The 12,714-nt window shown below is 35.2% G+C and overlaps 1 protein-coding gene across 1 annotated transcript in view; it reads left to right on the top strand.

Annotated features, from left to right (window-relative positions):
• LOC138322995 (prosaposin-like) overlaps positions 1 to 11,657 on the top strand; it is a 34,777-nt gene extending 23,120 nt beyond the window's left edge. Inside the window, exons 19-25 of the mRNA XM_069267285.1 lie at positions 132 to 327; positions 1,290 to 1,387; positions 6,159 to 6,414; positions 7,269 to 7,414; positions 8,025 to 8,105; positions 9,009 to 9,176; positions 9,384 to 11,657. Of these exons, the coding sequence (XP_069123386.1) occupies positions 132 to 327; positions 1,290 to 1,387; positions 6,159 to 6,414; positions 7,269 to 7,414; positions 8,025 to 8,105; positions 9,009 to 9,176; positions 9,384 to 9,431 (993 nt within the window). The 3' untranslated portion in view covers positions 9,432 to 11,657. The remainder of the gene's footprint in view (positions 1 to 131; positions 328 to 1,289; positions 1,388 to 6,158; positions 6,415 to 7,268; positions 7,415 to 8,024; positions 8,106 to 9,008; positions 9,177 to 9,383) is intronic.
• The last annotated feature ends 1,057 nt before the right edge of the window (positions 11,658 to 12,714 follow it).

The following is a 12,714-nucleotide window of genomic DNA, read 5'->3' as shown; positions in this document are numbered from 1 at the left end:
TATAATTCACAAAATTGTCAAGATTGATAAAATTTTCACTGCCACAGTCTGACATATTCATTTTGTCGACTCCAATTTTCTCTGTTGATTAATTTCTTTGTTTGAAATATAGCCACATGTGTTATTTCCAGGCTGAGATTGAGTCCCTCCTGGACGATATTTGTGCCCGACTAAGTGGTAACCTATCAGCCCAGTGTAAGACGTTTGTAGATGAGTACGCTCCATTTGTCCTGACTCTGTTAGCTCAGGAGATAGACCCAGCCAAGATGTGCCAGGAGGTTAATTTCTGTCCAGCAAATCAGCCTATCAAAGCCCTCCCTCCTAAAGGTAGGTCCAATGATAAGCAACCTGTTTATGTAATACATGTTGTCACTGTTCTGACTTTACCAACACACTAATGCTATCCCACTCGACAGGTTTCAGTTTCAGGGTTGTCATGTCAATACATTGTTGTGCTCGTTTAGTCATCACAGTTGTGTATAGAAATATCATAATAGCAGAAAAGGTCTACAAAAAAATTACAAAGCATATTTTTGATAGTTACTCCACTGTCCCAAAATTCTGTTTCCCGGTATAAACAGACCCAGTATCCAAGTCAATATTGCTAATGTTAGAAAATCTTTGCCAGCACTCAAAAACTTAATTTCATGGAGGAGTTTTTAACCCAGTATCCAAGTCAATATTGCTAATGTTAGATAATCTTTGTCAGCACTCAAAAACTTAATTTCATGGAGGAATTTTAGACATTTAGAAAGAAAATTGAGTTTCAGGGATTATCTGGTCAAAGTCTCTGTTGCTGTTCAGTATAACTACCTGGTATGTACGACCCATTACGCCCATCCTGTCCAATCCTATCAGTTCCTGCTCTGATATCGAAGCAGAAGACAAGGGCTAAAATTCTCGGGATATTGAATCAATTTAACTTACTAGGGTTGAATGGGAGCATGCATTACATCAGCAATGCTCAAAATGCTTGTATTTATATATATAATTATATTCTGTTTGGTATATTTTTTCATTGAAACACACAGTGATTGTAAACATACTTATTTTGCTGTAATCATATTTTCACGTAAATTTGATATGGAACATATTAGCGCAGTAATGAATTAGTACATATAAAGTAAATTCCTATACTAATGACATACAGAAAATAAATTAATGCAAACCATATTTTAGCACACAAAAGGTATGGTACAAACGCTAAAATTGTTTATTGCATTTGGTTGTATGAAGTGATCGAGTTGTAACATGATGCTAGATATAAGATAGCATGTTTGTTTTATCAGCTGCCAGCAAGCCTGTCAAGTCAAGTAGTACGGAATGTGAGGCATGTGAATTTGTGATGAATGAAGTGGAGATGGAGCTGAAGAAGAATGGCTCTCGGGTAAATATATACTATTCTCTCATACCTACATATGTAATACTGGCTGGTCTAGGGCAATACATTCATGTCGCCTGAAGCTGTGTTGCATGGCTACTCATGCAATAAAGTCTCATGACGTCACAGTGTTAACAAAATTACTATTTTCTCAGTACAATTTTAACAATTTTTTTTTCAGAAACTAGGCTGGATTCAGATGGTGGGCTATTCTAATCGCTTTTTGTCCGTGGTCCGTCGTCCGTCGTCTGTCCTTCGGTCCTTCCGTCCGTCCGTTAACAATTCTTGTTATCGCTATTTTTCAGAAAGTATGTAAGGGATCTGTCTCACATTTCATATGTAGGTTCCCCTTGGGCCCTAGTTGTGCATATTGCATTTTGGGACCAATCGGTCAACAAGATGGCCGCCAGGCAGCCATCTTGGATTTTGATACTTAAAGTTTGTTATTGCTATTTCTCAGAAAGTACTGAAGGGATCTTTCTCAAATTTCATATGTAGGTTCCCCTAGGGCCGTTGTTGTGCATATTGCATTTTGGGACCAATCGGTCAACAAGATGGCCGCCAGGCAGCCATCTTGGATTTTGATACTTAAAGTTTGTTATTGCTATTTCTCAGAAAGTACTGAAGGGATGTTTCTCAAATTTCATATGTAGGTTCCCCTAGGGCCGTTGTTGTGCATATTGCATTTTGGGACCAATCGGTCAACAAGATGGCCGTCAGGCAGCCATCTTGGATTTTGATACTTAAAGTTTGTTATCGCTATTTCTCAGAAAGTACTGAAGGGATCTTTCTCAAATTTCATATGTAGGTTCCCCTAGGGCCCTAGTTGTGCATATTGCGTTTTGGGATCGATCGGTCAACAAGATGGCCGCCAGGCAGCCATCTTGGATTTTGATAGTTAAAGATTGTTATCGCTATATCTCACAAAGTACTGAAGGGATCTTTCTCAAATTTCATATGTAGGTGCCCATAGGGCTCTAGTTGTGCATAATGCATTTTTGGATCGATCGGTCAATAAGATGGCCGCCAGGCAGCCATCTTGGATTTTGATAGTTAAAGATTATTATTGCTATATCTGACAAAGTACTGAAGGGATATTTCTCAAATTTCATATGTAGGTTCCCTTAGGATTCTAGTTGTGCATAATGCGTTTTTGGATCGATCGGTCAACAAAATGGCTGTCAGGCTGCCATCTTGGATTTTGATAGTTAAAGATTATTATCACTATTTCTCAGAAAGTATTGAATGAATCTGTCTCAAATTTCATATATAGGTTCCCCTAGGGCCCTAGTTGTGCATATTTCGATTTGTGACCGATCGATCAACAAGATGGTGGCCAAGGAGCCATCTTGGATTTTGATACTGCTGTTTCTCAGAAAGTATTGAAGCGATATGTCTCAAATTTTATTGTGTCGCCTGCAACGCAAGGGCGACACTTAGGTATCACTATGTCGGTGTTGTCGGTGTCGGCGTCCGGGAAACGGTTTCCGTGCGATAACTGAAGTATTTATTGTCCGATTTCAACCAAATTTGGTATATAGCTTTATATCAATGAGATCTCAGGCGAGTTCGATAATGGTCAAAATCCGTCAATATTTGCAAGAGTTATGGGACTTTAAAATCGTCAAAACAGAAAAATCCATGGTTTCCGCTCGATAACTTAAATATTTATCGTCCAATTTCAACAAAATTTCATAAATTGTTTTATATCAATGAGATCTTGGATGAGTTCAATAATGGTCAAAATCCGTCAATATTTGCAAGAGTTACGGGACTTTAAAATCGTCAAAACAGAAAAATCCATGGTTTCCGCTCGATAACTAAATCTTTATCATCCAATTTCAACCAAATTTCATAAATTGTTTTATATCAATGAGATCTTGAATGAGTTCAATAATGGTCAAAATACGTCAGTATTTTCAAGAGTTACGGGACTTTAAAATCATCAAAACAGAAAAATCCATGGTTTCTGCTCAATAACTTAAATATTTATTGTCCGATTTCAACCAAATTTTGGTATGTTGCTTTATATTAATGAGATCTTAGATGGGTTCGATACTGGTCAAAATCTGCCAATATTTGCAAGAGTTACGGGACCTTAAAATAGTCGAAACATGGCTTCCGCTTGAAAACTTTAGTATTTATTGTTCGATTTCAACCAAATTCGGTATATTGCTTTATATCAATGAGATCTTAGATGGGTTTGATACTTTTCAAAATCCATCAATATTTGCAAGAGATATGGAACTTGATTACTTCACCTAAATTATTAACAATATTTTCAACTGTAAATAACTATTTTTTGTGATGCTGTGCAGGCGACACATCCACTTCTGTGGAATTCTTGTATGTAGTATGTTTGCAAAAGTTTGAAAAGCAGAGAAAAGATCCCTCTTTCCTTAGTCAGACATAGATCATTCTTTGGTGGGTGCCAAGATCCCTCTGGGATCTCTTGTTTTCTAATTTATTTCAAAATGGTGGAAATCCTAGTTGTAAAATTGCGATAAAATGTCAAGGCATTAGGGAAAAATACTTTTTCATATGTGGATATGAAGGATAGGGATATTCTACCCTATGAAGGATGTTATTCATATTCACATATGAAAGAGTCTTATAATACTGACCATCACTACAGACCTGTAGCATTTTATACACCAATAATTAATTTTTATTTGTTTTATTTGTTTTCATACTAAATCCTACTTTCTGATTGGCAGATACTTTTTCTTTCTATTTTATAAAAAAAATTTCTGAGAATGGCGTGAAAGCCCGACGTTATCGTGATGTCACAATTAAGATGTCAATGTTGCGTGACATCAAATGATTTAGAAAAAATAATCCATTGGAAAGTCAATGGAATAAACATAGTTTATGTAATCAAGTAGTCAGAAAAATTAATTATAAGCATTGATGTCACTATTTTTAGCCCACCATCATCAGATGGTGGGCTATTCAAATCGCCTTTCGTCCGTGGTCCGTCGTCCGTCCGTCCTTCCGTCCGTCCGTCCGTTAACAATTCTTGTTACCGCTATTTCTCAGAAAGTACTGAAGGGATCTTTCTCAAATTTCATATGTAGGTTACCCTAGGACCCTAGTTGTGCATATTGCATTTTGGGACCGATCGCTCAACAAGATGGCCGACCGGCGGCCATCTTGGATTTTGATAGTTAAAGTTTGTTACCGCTATTTCTCAGAAAGTACTGAAGGGATCTTTCTCAAATTTCATATGTAGGTTCCCCTAGGACCCTTGTTGTGCATATTGCATTTTGGGACCGATCAGTGAATAAGATGGCCGACTGGCGGCCATCTTGGATTTTGATAGTTAAAGTTTGTTACCGCTATTTCTCAGAAAGTACTGAAGGGATCTTTCTCAAATTTCATATGTAGGTTCCCCTAGGACCCTAGTTGTGCATATTACATTTTGGGACCGTTCGCTCGACAAGATGGCCGACCGGCGGCCATCTTGGATTTTGGTAGTTAAAGTTTGTTACCGCTATTTCTCAGAAAGTACTGAAGGGATCTTTCTCAATTTTGATATATAGGTTCCCCTAGGACCCTAGTTGTGCATATTACATTTTGGGACCGATCGGTCAACAAGATGGCCGACTGGCGGCCATCTTGGATTTTGATAGTTAAAGTTTGTTACCGCTATTTCTCAGAAAGTACTGAAGGGATCTTTCTCAAATGTCATATGTAGATTCCCCTAGGACCCTAGTTGTGCATATTGCATTTTGGGACCGATCAGTGAATAAGATGGCCGACTGGCGTCAATCTTGGATTTTGATAGTTAAAGTTTGTTACCGCTATTTCTCAGAAAGTACTGAAGGGATGTTTCTCAATTATCATATGTATGTTCCCCTATGACCCTAGTTGTGCATATTGCATTTTTGGACTGATCGGTCAACAAGATGGCCGCCAGGCAGCCATCTTGGATTTTGATAGTTATCGCTATTTGTCTGCAATTACTGAAGGGATATCTCTCATATTTCATGCGTAGTTTCCCCTTGGGCTTTAGTTGTGCATAGTACCTTTGGGACTGATTGGTCAACAAGATGGCCAACCTCTTGCCATCTTGGATTTCACCGCTGATTCTCAGAAAGCAATAATGAGATTTGTCTTAAATGTCATATGTTGTATATTTGAAAAAGTTTGAAAAGCAGGGAAAAGATCCTTCTTTCCATTGTCAGACATAGATCATTCTATGGTGGGCGCCAAGATCCTTCTGGGATCTCTTGTATAACTTCATTGGGTTATGAAATAAATTTTGTTTGCAAACTTTTGTGAGAATCCGCTACACAGATTCACACAGTTTGCAAACAAAATTTCTTTCATACCCAGATGATGTTAAAAAATAGTGACATCAATGCTTAATTATATAGATCAAAGTATTATTAGGGATTCAGACCTTTATCATATACATGTACTGTTAACCTCATTTTTGCATAGTTTTGTGAGAGCTCAAACACAAGTTCAAATGTTTTACGAATGGTTGTACGATATAATATAATGGTATATGAATGCCAAATATTGTGTGTGAAATCCTTCGGTTGTAAATTTATGTAACTTTCCGAAATATGTTGAAATTAGTGTGGAACATGCGAAATATAGTATCGACTCAAATAACTGAACCTGAAATATCTCTTTCCTTTTTACTGAATGAAGATTTACTATAATTGCATAAATAATTGAGTGCATTTGATCTATGTACTGGCTTGTTATGTCTTTTCTGTTAATAGACATTGGTATGTGTGTAATATTTACTTACTATGATTGATAGGTGGAGATCAAGGATGCCCTTGAGAAGGCCTGTACTACACTACCCGACACCCTACAAAACTACTGCAACACATTTGTGAATTTGTACTTTGATATTCTCTGGGAAATGCTGAAGAATGATTTCAACCCTAAGAAATTCTGCGTTTTAGCCCATTTGTGCCCTGCCCAACAAAAGCTAGAATCTCCAACCCTGTCCAAGGTTCATGTGGTACCTCTAATGAAGGAAAATATACAAACTAAAATGTTCAACTTTGGAGGTAAGTACCTTATTGTAGGTCATTATACTGATGTAATTTTATAAGATCCCTGCCCAAATTGATTTTGTTGTCTACAATATGACATTTTATGATACCTTTGGATGTAAGATGTAGCAAGGAACCTATATAAGCAATGTGTTCAACGTTTACTTTCCCAATGCAATAGATGTATCCTACAGACCAAATTAGTACAGTAAAAAATTGTGAATAATGAACACACTTACAACAAATTCATACTTGTCGCACCATTTTCCATATTTGATTATTTTAATTTTTGACACAAATTTACACCACTTTCACATTGGATATTACATATATATTCTGTATTTACACTTTTATACACCTCAATCATTCACATCCAATTTCATGGTTATAACATAGTAATTTACATTCCTACAATATTTATTATATGTGTATAACTATCTATGCTGATAACGAAGTGATTTCTGTGATCCCCAGAGGTTTGTTATATCCATATTGAACATGTTTATATAGCAATGCTAATGAGGCTTCATGTTACAAATAAACTTACTGCATAAACTCTTTACCCACAATCAAACTTACGTTCTCCACCTCCGCCTCGGTTAATATCACATTTTCCGGTTCATATCACATTATATTCACCAACACAAAAGTCCATAATTGTATAACATTTCCCACCTTGATACATTGCTTTTTATTTGCATAACAAATTCTACTCACTGTAAAATATAATTAAATATTACAAAGTTGCCACCATCACACACTGTATGACAAATCCTTGTTAAACATTACATTTGTAATAAAAACATCCACTACCACTAAATCTGGTAGTATTTGTGACACAGTGATAATAGATGGTGTCTTGTTGACAGTGCCCAAGTCCAGTGAAGAGTGTTACATCTGTGAGCTGGTCCTGAACTACGTCAGTGAAGCCCTGAAGGAACCTGTAACAGCCACCGCCATCAAATCCTTACTGGAGAAAGCATGTGGAGAAGTGCCCAGTGAATTCCAGCAAGAGGTAGCAATAGTTTTCTGTTTCCTCTTTCACAAGATCTGGGTTTTTTTTAGCCATTTAAAATTTAGAATGTAGAATATTGATATTTAGATTTCTAACACACAACTTTTCTTGTCAAGCTTAAGCTTACTGAGTGCTTTTGAAAGAATAAGATGATTTTAACCAAATTTATATCACGATTAAGGTTGATTCCCAAAAGTTTATCTATGCAGATTATCATTTAGTTTAATAATATTGAAAGATATTTTTCAATTTAGGCTTTGAATGCACAAAAATTCTACAAATTATCATTTAGTTTAATAATATTGAAAGATATTTTTCAATTTAGGCTTTGAATGCACAAAAATTCTACAAATTATCATTTAGTTTAATAATATTGAAAGATATATTTCAATTCAGGCTTTGAATGTGTAAAATTTATTTGAAATTGATATCACAAAGTTTAGAAGTCACACAAGAAAGTTGATTTACAGTATAGATATAGATGGTATGTGAGCCTCAGATATATACCAGGTAGGTAGCTGTACACATAGATGTGGCCTCTCCCATATTTAATAGGAATACATGTACTTGTTGTTGGGATATCTACAGTATTTATTTTGTCTGATTTCAGTGTGAAACATTGGTGGATGCCTACTCTGATAAGATTGTACAATGGCTGCAAACAATGGATGATCCCTACACTGTGTGCCCAGTAAGTTAACACTTCAAACATAATCAAACTCTTGTGTAAGGTATGGTGGATCTTACATTAATGGCTATGTAATACAAAATTTATTAAACAGTTAAATGATTTGATGTCCCACAAGCTTTATTTTAGGCAAGTGGTATTTCAAACGGAGTGAAATAAATTTTACATTACCTTGCCACAAGTGTAAGATTATATTTATTACATATACGTACATATACTAAATTAGTATTTATGGAATTATAGACATAACTTTCAATTGTGTTTTTTATGTAAGAGTGGCGAATTAAGCCTCGGATTTGACGTTTCGTCTACCAAGACAATCATGCAAAATCATATTTTGATTAGTACATTATTACCTGTGACTTCACAATAGTGTTATTGCATGTCATAACTACTTATTTTACGAGTGTCATACAATATTTATGACACAACTGAACAGGCCTGTGATAAAAAGCACTTAGAATTGTTCATGTTCCTTCAATGAAAATGTATGATAGAGTCAGTGTTGTATTATTTTACACATGTCCCTCTCATCCTATCTTGTCTTATCCTGTCCTTTCTTGTTTTATCCCATTCTGTCCTGTCTTGTCTCATCCCATCCCATCATGACTCCAGTCAATACCTTTCTATCTTATCACATCCCATTCTGTCCTGTCTTGTCTCATCCCATCCCATCATGACTCCAGTCAATACCTTTCTATCTTATCACATCCCATTCAGTCCTGTCCTGTCCTGTATTGTCCCATCTCATCCTGTCTTTGTGTCAAACTTTCATATCTTGTCCTATCTTATCCTGTCTTATCCCATACTACCCTGTCCTGACATATAGAGGTCAGTGTCCTACAGACATTTTCTAGTTATACTTGTTAAGATTTTAATTCAGTATTCAACTACTGTACTTTGTAGAGATTAGGCCTTTGTGGAGCTGAGTCCCAGACAGTACCAAAGGTTGCTTCAAAAGCTACTCCAAAGGACACCAACCTGTACTTCAGAAAACACACCATCGTCGAGAAAAAGTGTGAACAGGGACCAAAATATTGGTGTTTGTCCCGGGACACAGCCAGGCTCTGTCAGGTAAGTTCACCAATAGATTAGTGAAAGCAATGGAAATGGGGCAGGAGAGATTAACATTCTGTTCAAAAGGTCAAGTTTACTGCTGCAGCATTTGTGAGGTTTTGACAGTAACGTGCTACAAAAAGGGACGGCTAAGGTGTCCATAGTGAGTGTGCTTTAGATGTGTTGTGGACACCAGGTAATATGTTCTTGAATTTGTCATTACAGAAAGAAGAGTACTGTTTGAGGAGAAACCTGGTCAACAGACTTCAATGAGCTCCGTCATCGGACAGTGGTCAGGACAGCCTTCACTGAGTTTAGGAAACAGAAACAACGACAAAAATTCTCATCAGCCAATTTCTTATGTCAGATTTATTACAAGATTTTGAAATAAAATGGACTCTTTGACTATTGAAAATGAAAAATTAATATTGAATTATGAGGTTTGTCTAAAACAAAATTTTAGATTTGAAAAAGGTGAAGCTTGAAATTAATTTTTAGACAGAATATTGAAAGATGTAAAGTCTATTTCCGCATGTTTTCTTTATTTTATACTTCATTATGATGTTAGATTTGTTTGTTTTTTTATTTGTATTTCGCATTGCATTTTATATTAGACACTTAACTTACAAGCTTACATATGTAAACTTTGTTTATATCTCTGTGATCTGTTGTGTGGATGATCCTTATAAATTTCATTTTCCAACAAAACACAAATTGATTAATTACTCATATCAGAAACATTTACCAAGGTATTCCCCTTTGTTTATCTTATGGACATGGATATGGAAAACCCCTAGACAAATACAGGGGTATCTCTGCCAATTGAAAAAATGACGAGTCACCAATCTCTCTAATATATGTTTCTACTTGTATAAGGCAAGAAATTAAAAGAGTAATAAGCTTACTTTATATTCTTTGGGCATGCATAGTATTGGGTCAAAAGTTTAGATTTTAGACATTTAAGATGGTAAATAAATCAAGTACTAATATTACACCTAGGAAAGCAATGGGTGTCAAGTAATGATATTGTATGTGCCACAAATTGTAAGTTTTTCTCATAGATATCCTCTGCACAATTAACAAATCATATTTATTATTAATATATTACTCAGAATCACTGATTACATTTAATCTTACTGAATTAGAATCGGACTGTAGCTACATTTACTATAAGCTTTTCAATTTTTCAAAAGTAGCGATTGCTGTTTGACTTAAAAGAAATTATGAGATGACAGTAAATATTTTTTTAGATCTGTTTTTCTTTACCTAGATCTGCTGTGGTAATTTGACTTTATTTAGATCTGTAGTGTTCATTCAATTTTATCAAGATCTGTGATGACATTCATGCAATACTGTTTATTAAGTGCTTTTTGATATTACTTAAATATAGTAAGATGTGTATATTTCTTTTCTTGTTTCTTTTTTCCTCATTGTTTATGTATGAATCTTCCATCTAATAGATGATGTTGAAAAAGCTAAAAATTTATTAAGTTACCAAGGTAAATCAATTAAGAGGAATAGTGGCATTACATTAGAAACTTTGAATCATCAAAATTGATACTGGTAACAATATTCTGTAAAGGAGATCTAGAAGAACAGGGCAGATAGAAAATTCATAGTACATGTAGGTATCTGCGTTTCGAAGCCTTTCATGCATGACATTGTACAAAATGAAATCCCTCCAGATGGATGGATAATGAGATTTCCCTGTAAGGGATAATTTCAAGAGAATGTGAAATAGTGTGTGTATGTTGAGTGAGGGAACATCAAACCTATCGTGATGTAGATGTGTGTTTATATATAACCGTGGACATTTTATGATGTATATTTTCTGTGTTTGTATTAAACGTAGAACAGTACACTCAGGTGAGAAATTTGATGACTGGTACACAATTGTTCAATTCTTCATGGGATACATATTATATGGTTAAAAAAAGGGTGTCTATTTTATTCAAACTTGATAAATAAAACAGAATTTTAAAATAGAATTTGATATGATACTAGTGCAGTGTGTAATAACTCAGAAACAAAAATTAATTGATTTCATGAAGAAAAAGTTCCAACGGTTAATTTCTATTTTTGTTGTATTGTATACATGTATTATACTGTATAAGATGTCACTGATACTAATAATAGCACATGTATGTATTACCAACGTATCACAATAGAACAATGTATATGTACATGTGTAGAGGTATGACGGCTGTGTACATCCCGACCTCACACAACTTTCTACATATCAAACCTTCACAGTTAAAAATTAAAACCAACAGCTTTTGAAAGATGTATTTTTTGTTCAGGTAAAAATGTAATCTGGTATATATATATTATTTGCAATTCCTGGTAATTTTGTATCAGTGTGGTGAAATGTAATAGATCTTCAGTCAAGAAACCTGATCACTCCCCAAAAATATACAGCAACTCAACATTCCGTTCAAAGAAAATAATGCTGTTCAGTTTGTCCACGTCTTTTTCTAATAAATTCATCTATTTAGTAAAGGTTTTGTGTTATTTGTTTTTACACAATGAAAAAGTGATACCATCATCCATGAGAATACTCTTAAATTACAGAGTTTTGTCTTTTATTTTACCTCATGTCTTACCTCATCAGTTACGATATTCATGGAATCTGAGGGAAGTTGCACAGGCATCATAGAATGGTATTTATGAAAGACTAGGCAAGTGGATCGGAACCATATACAGATTTATGAAAATTGTAAAGATCAATGTCTAGTTAGCAGGAACAATCCATGAACTGAAAGTTTAATATTCAAATTGTTTTGGATCAATTTAAATATCATATGGGAATATCTTGTGAAATGCATTAAAAATTCATAGTTGAATGTAGTCATGCATGCATTTCAGTAATGGATAACTAGTAAACTGCAAAATTAATCAGAATTATTCTACTGTACTTTTGATTTTGATCGGCTAGAGTTGATGAATATCAGCTAGAAGTTGAATAGTGTCTATCCTTGTACCACAGCATAGCATATAAACGGTATGTTCCAAGATAGTTGAATTTTTATGTCATCTGACCCGAAGGGTCAGGATGACCTATAGTCATGTTTTGTCCTCCGTGTGTTAACTTTTCACATTTTGAACTTCTTCACAAGTTCTACGCATGCAATTTAGCTGAAACTTGCCTGAAATATTCCTGACATGGTCCTGACCAAGTGCTGTTATTTAACTGGTCGATCCGAAATCCAACATGGCGGCAACAGTCGCCATCTTGAAAACACATTTTGAACTTCTCAAGTTCTACCTCAGCGATTTGACTGCAACTTGCCTGAATTTATCCTGACAAGGTCCTGACCAAGTGTTGTTATTTTATTCGGATCCGAATTCTAAGATGGCCGCCATCTTGAAAACACATTTTGAACTTCTTTAGTTCTACCGGTGCGATTTGGCTGAAACCTGTCTGAAATGATCCTGATATGATCTTGGCAAAGTGTTGCTACATCTCCGGTTGATCCAAAAACGAAGATGGCTTTCACGACACCATATCTAATTAATTTTCTATAGCTATATATGACTATTGCCAAGGTAGTCAGAT

Source organism: Argopecten irradians, chromosome 5 (assembly GCF_041381155.1).
Source record: "Argopecten irradians isolate NY chromosome 5, Ai_NY, whole genome shotgun sequence".
In the NCBI taxonomy this organism is placed as follows: domain Eukaryota; kingdom Metazoa; phylum Mollusca; class Bivalvia; order Pectinida; family Pectinidae; genus Argopecten; species Argopecten irradians.
The sequence above is the reverse complement of the archived record's forward strand: the minus strand, read 5'-3'. Positions and strand labels throughout refer to the sequence as shown.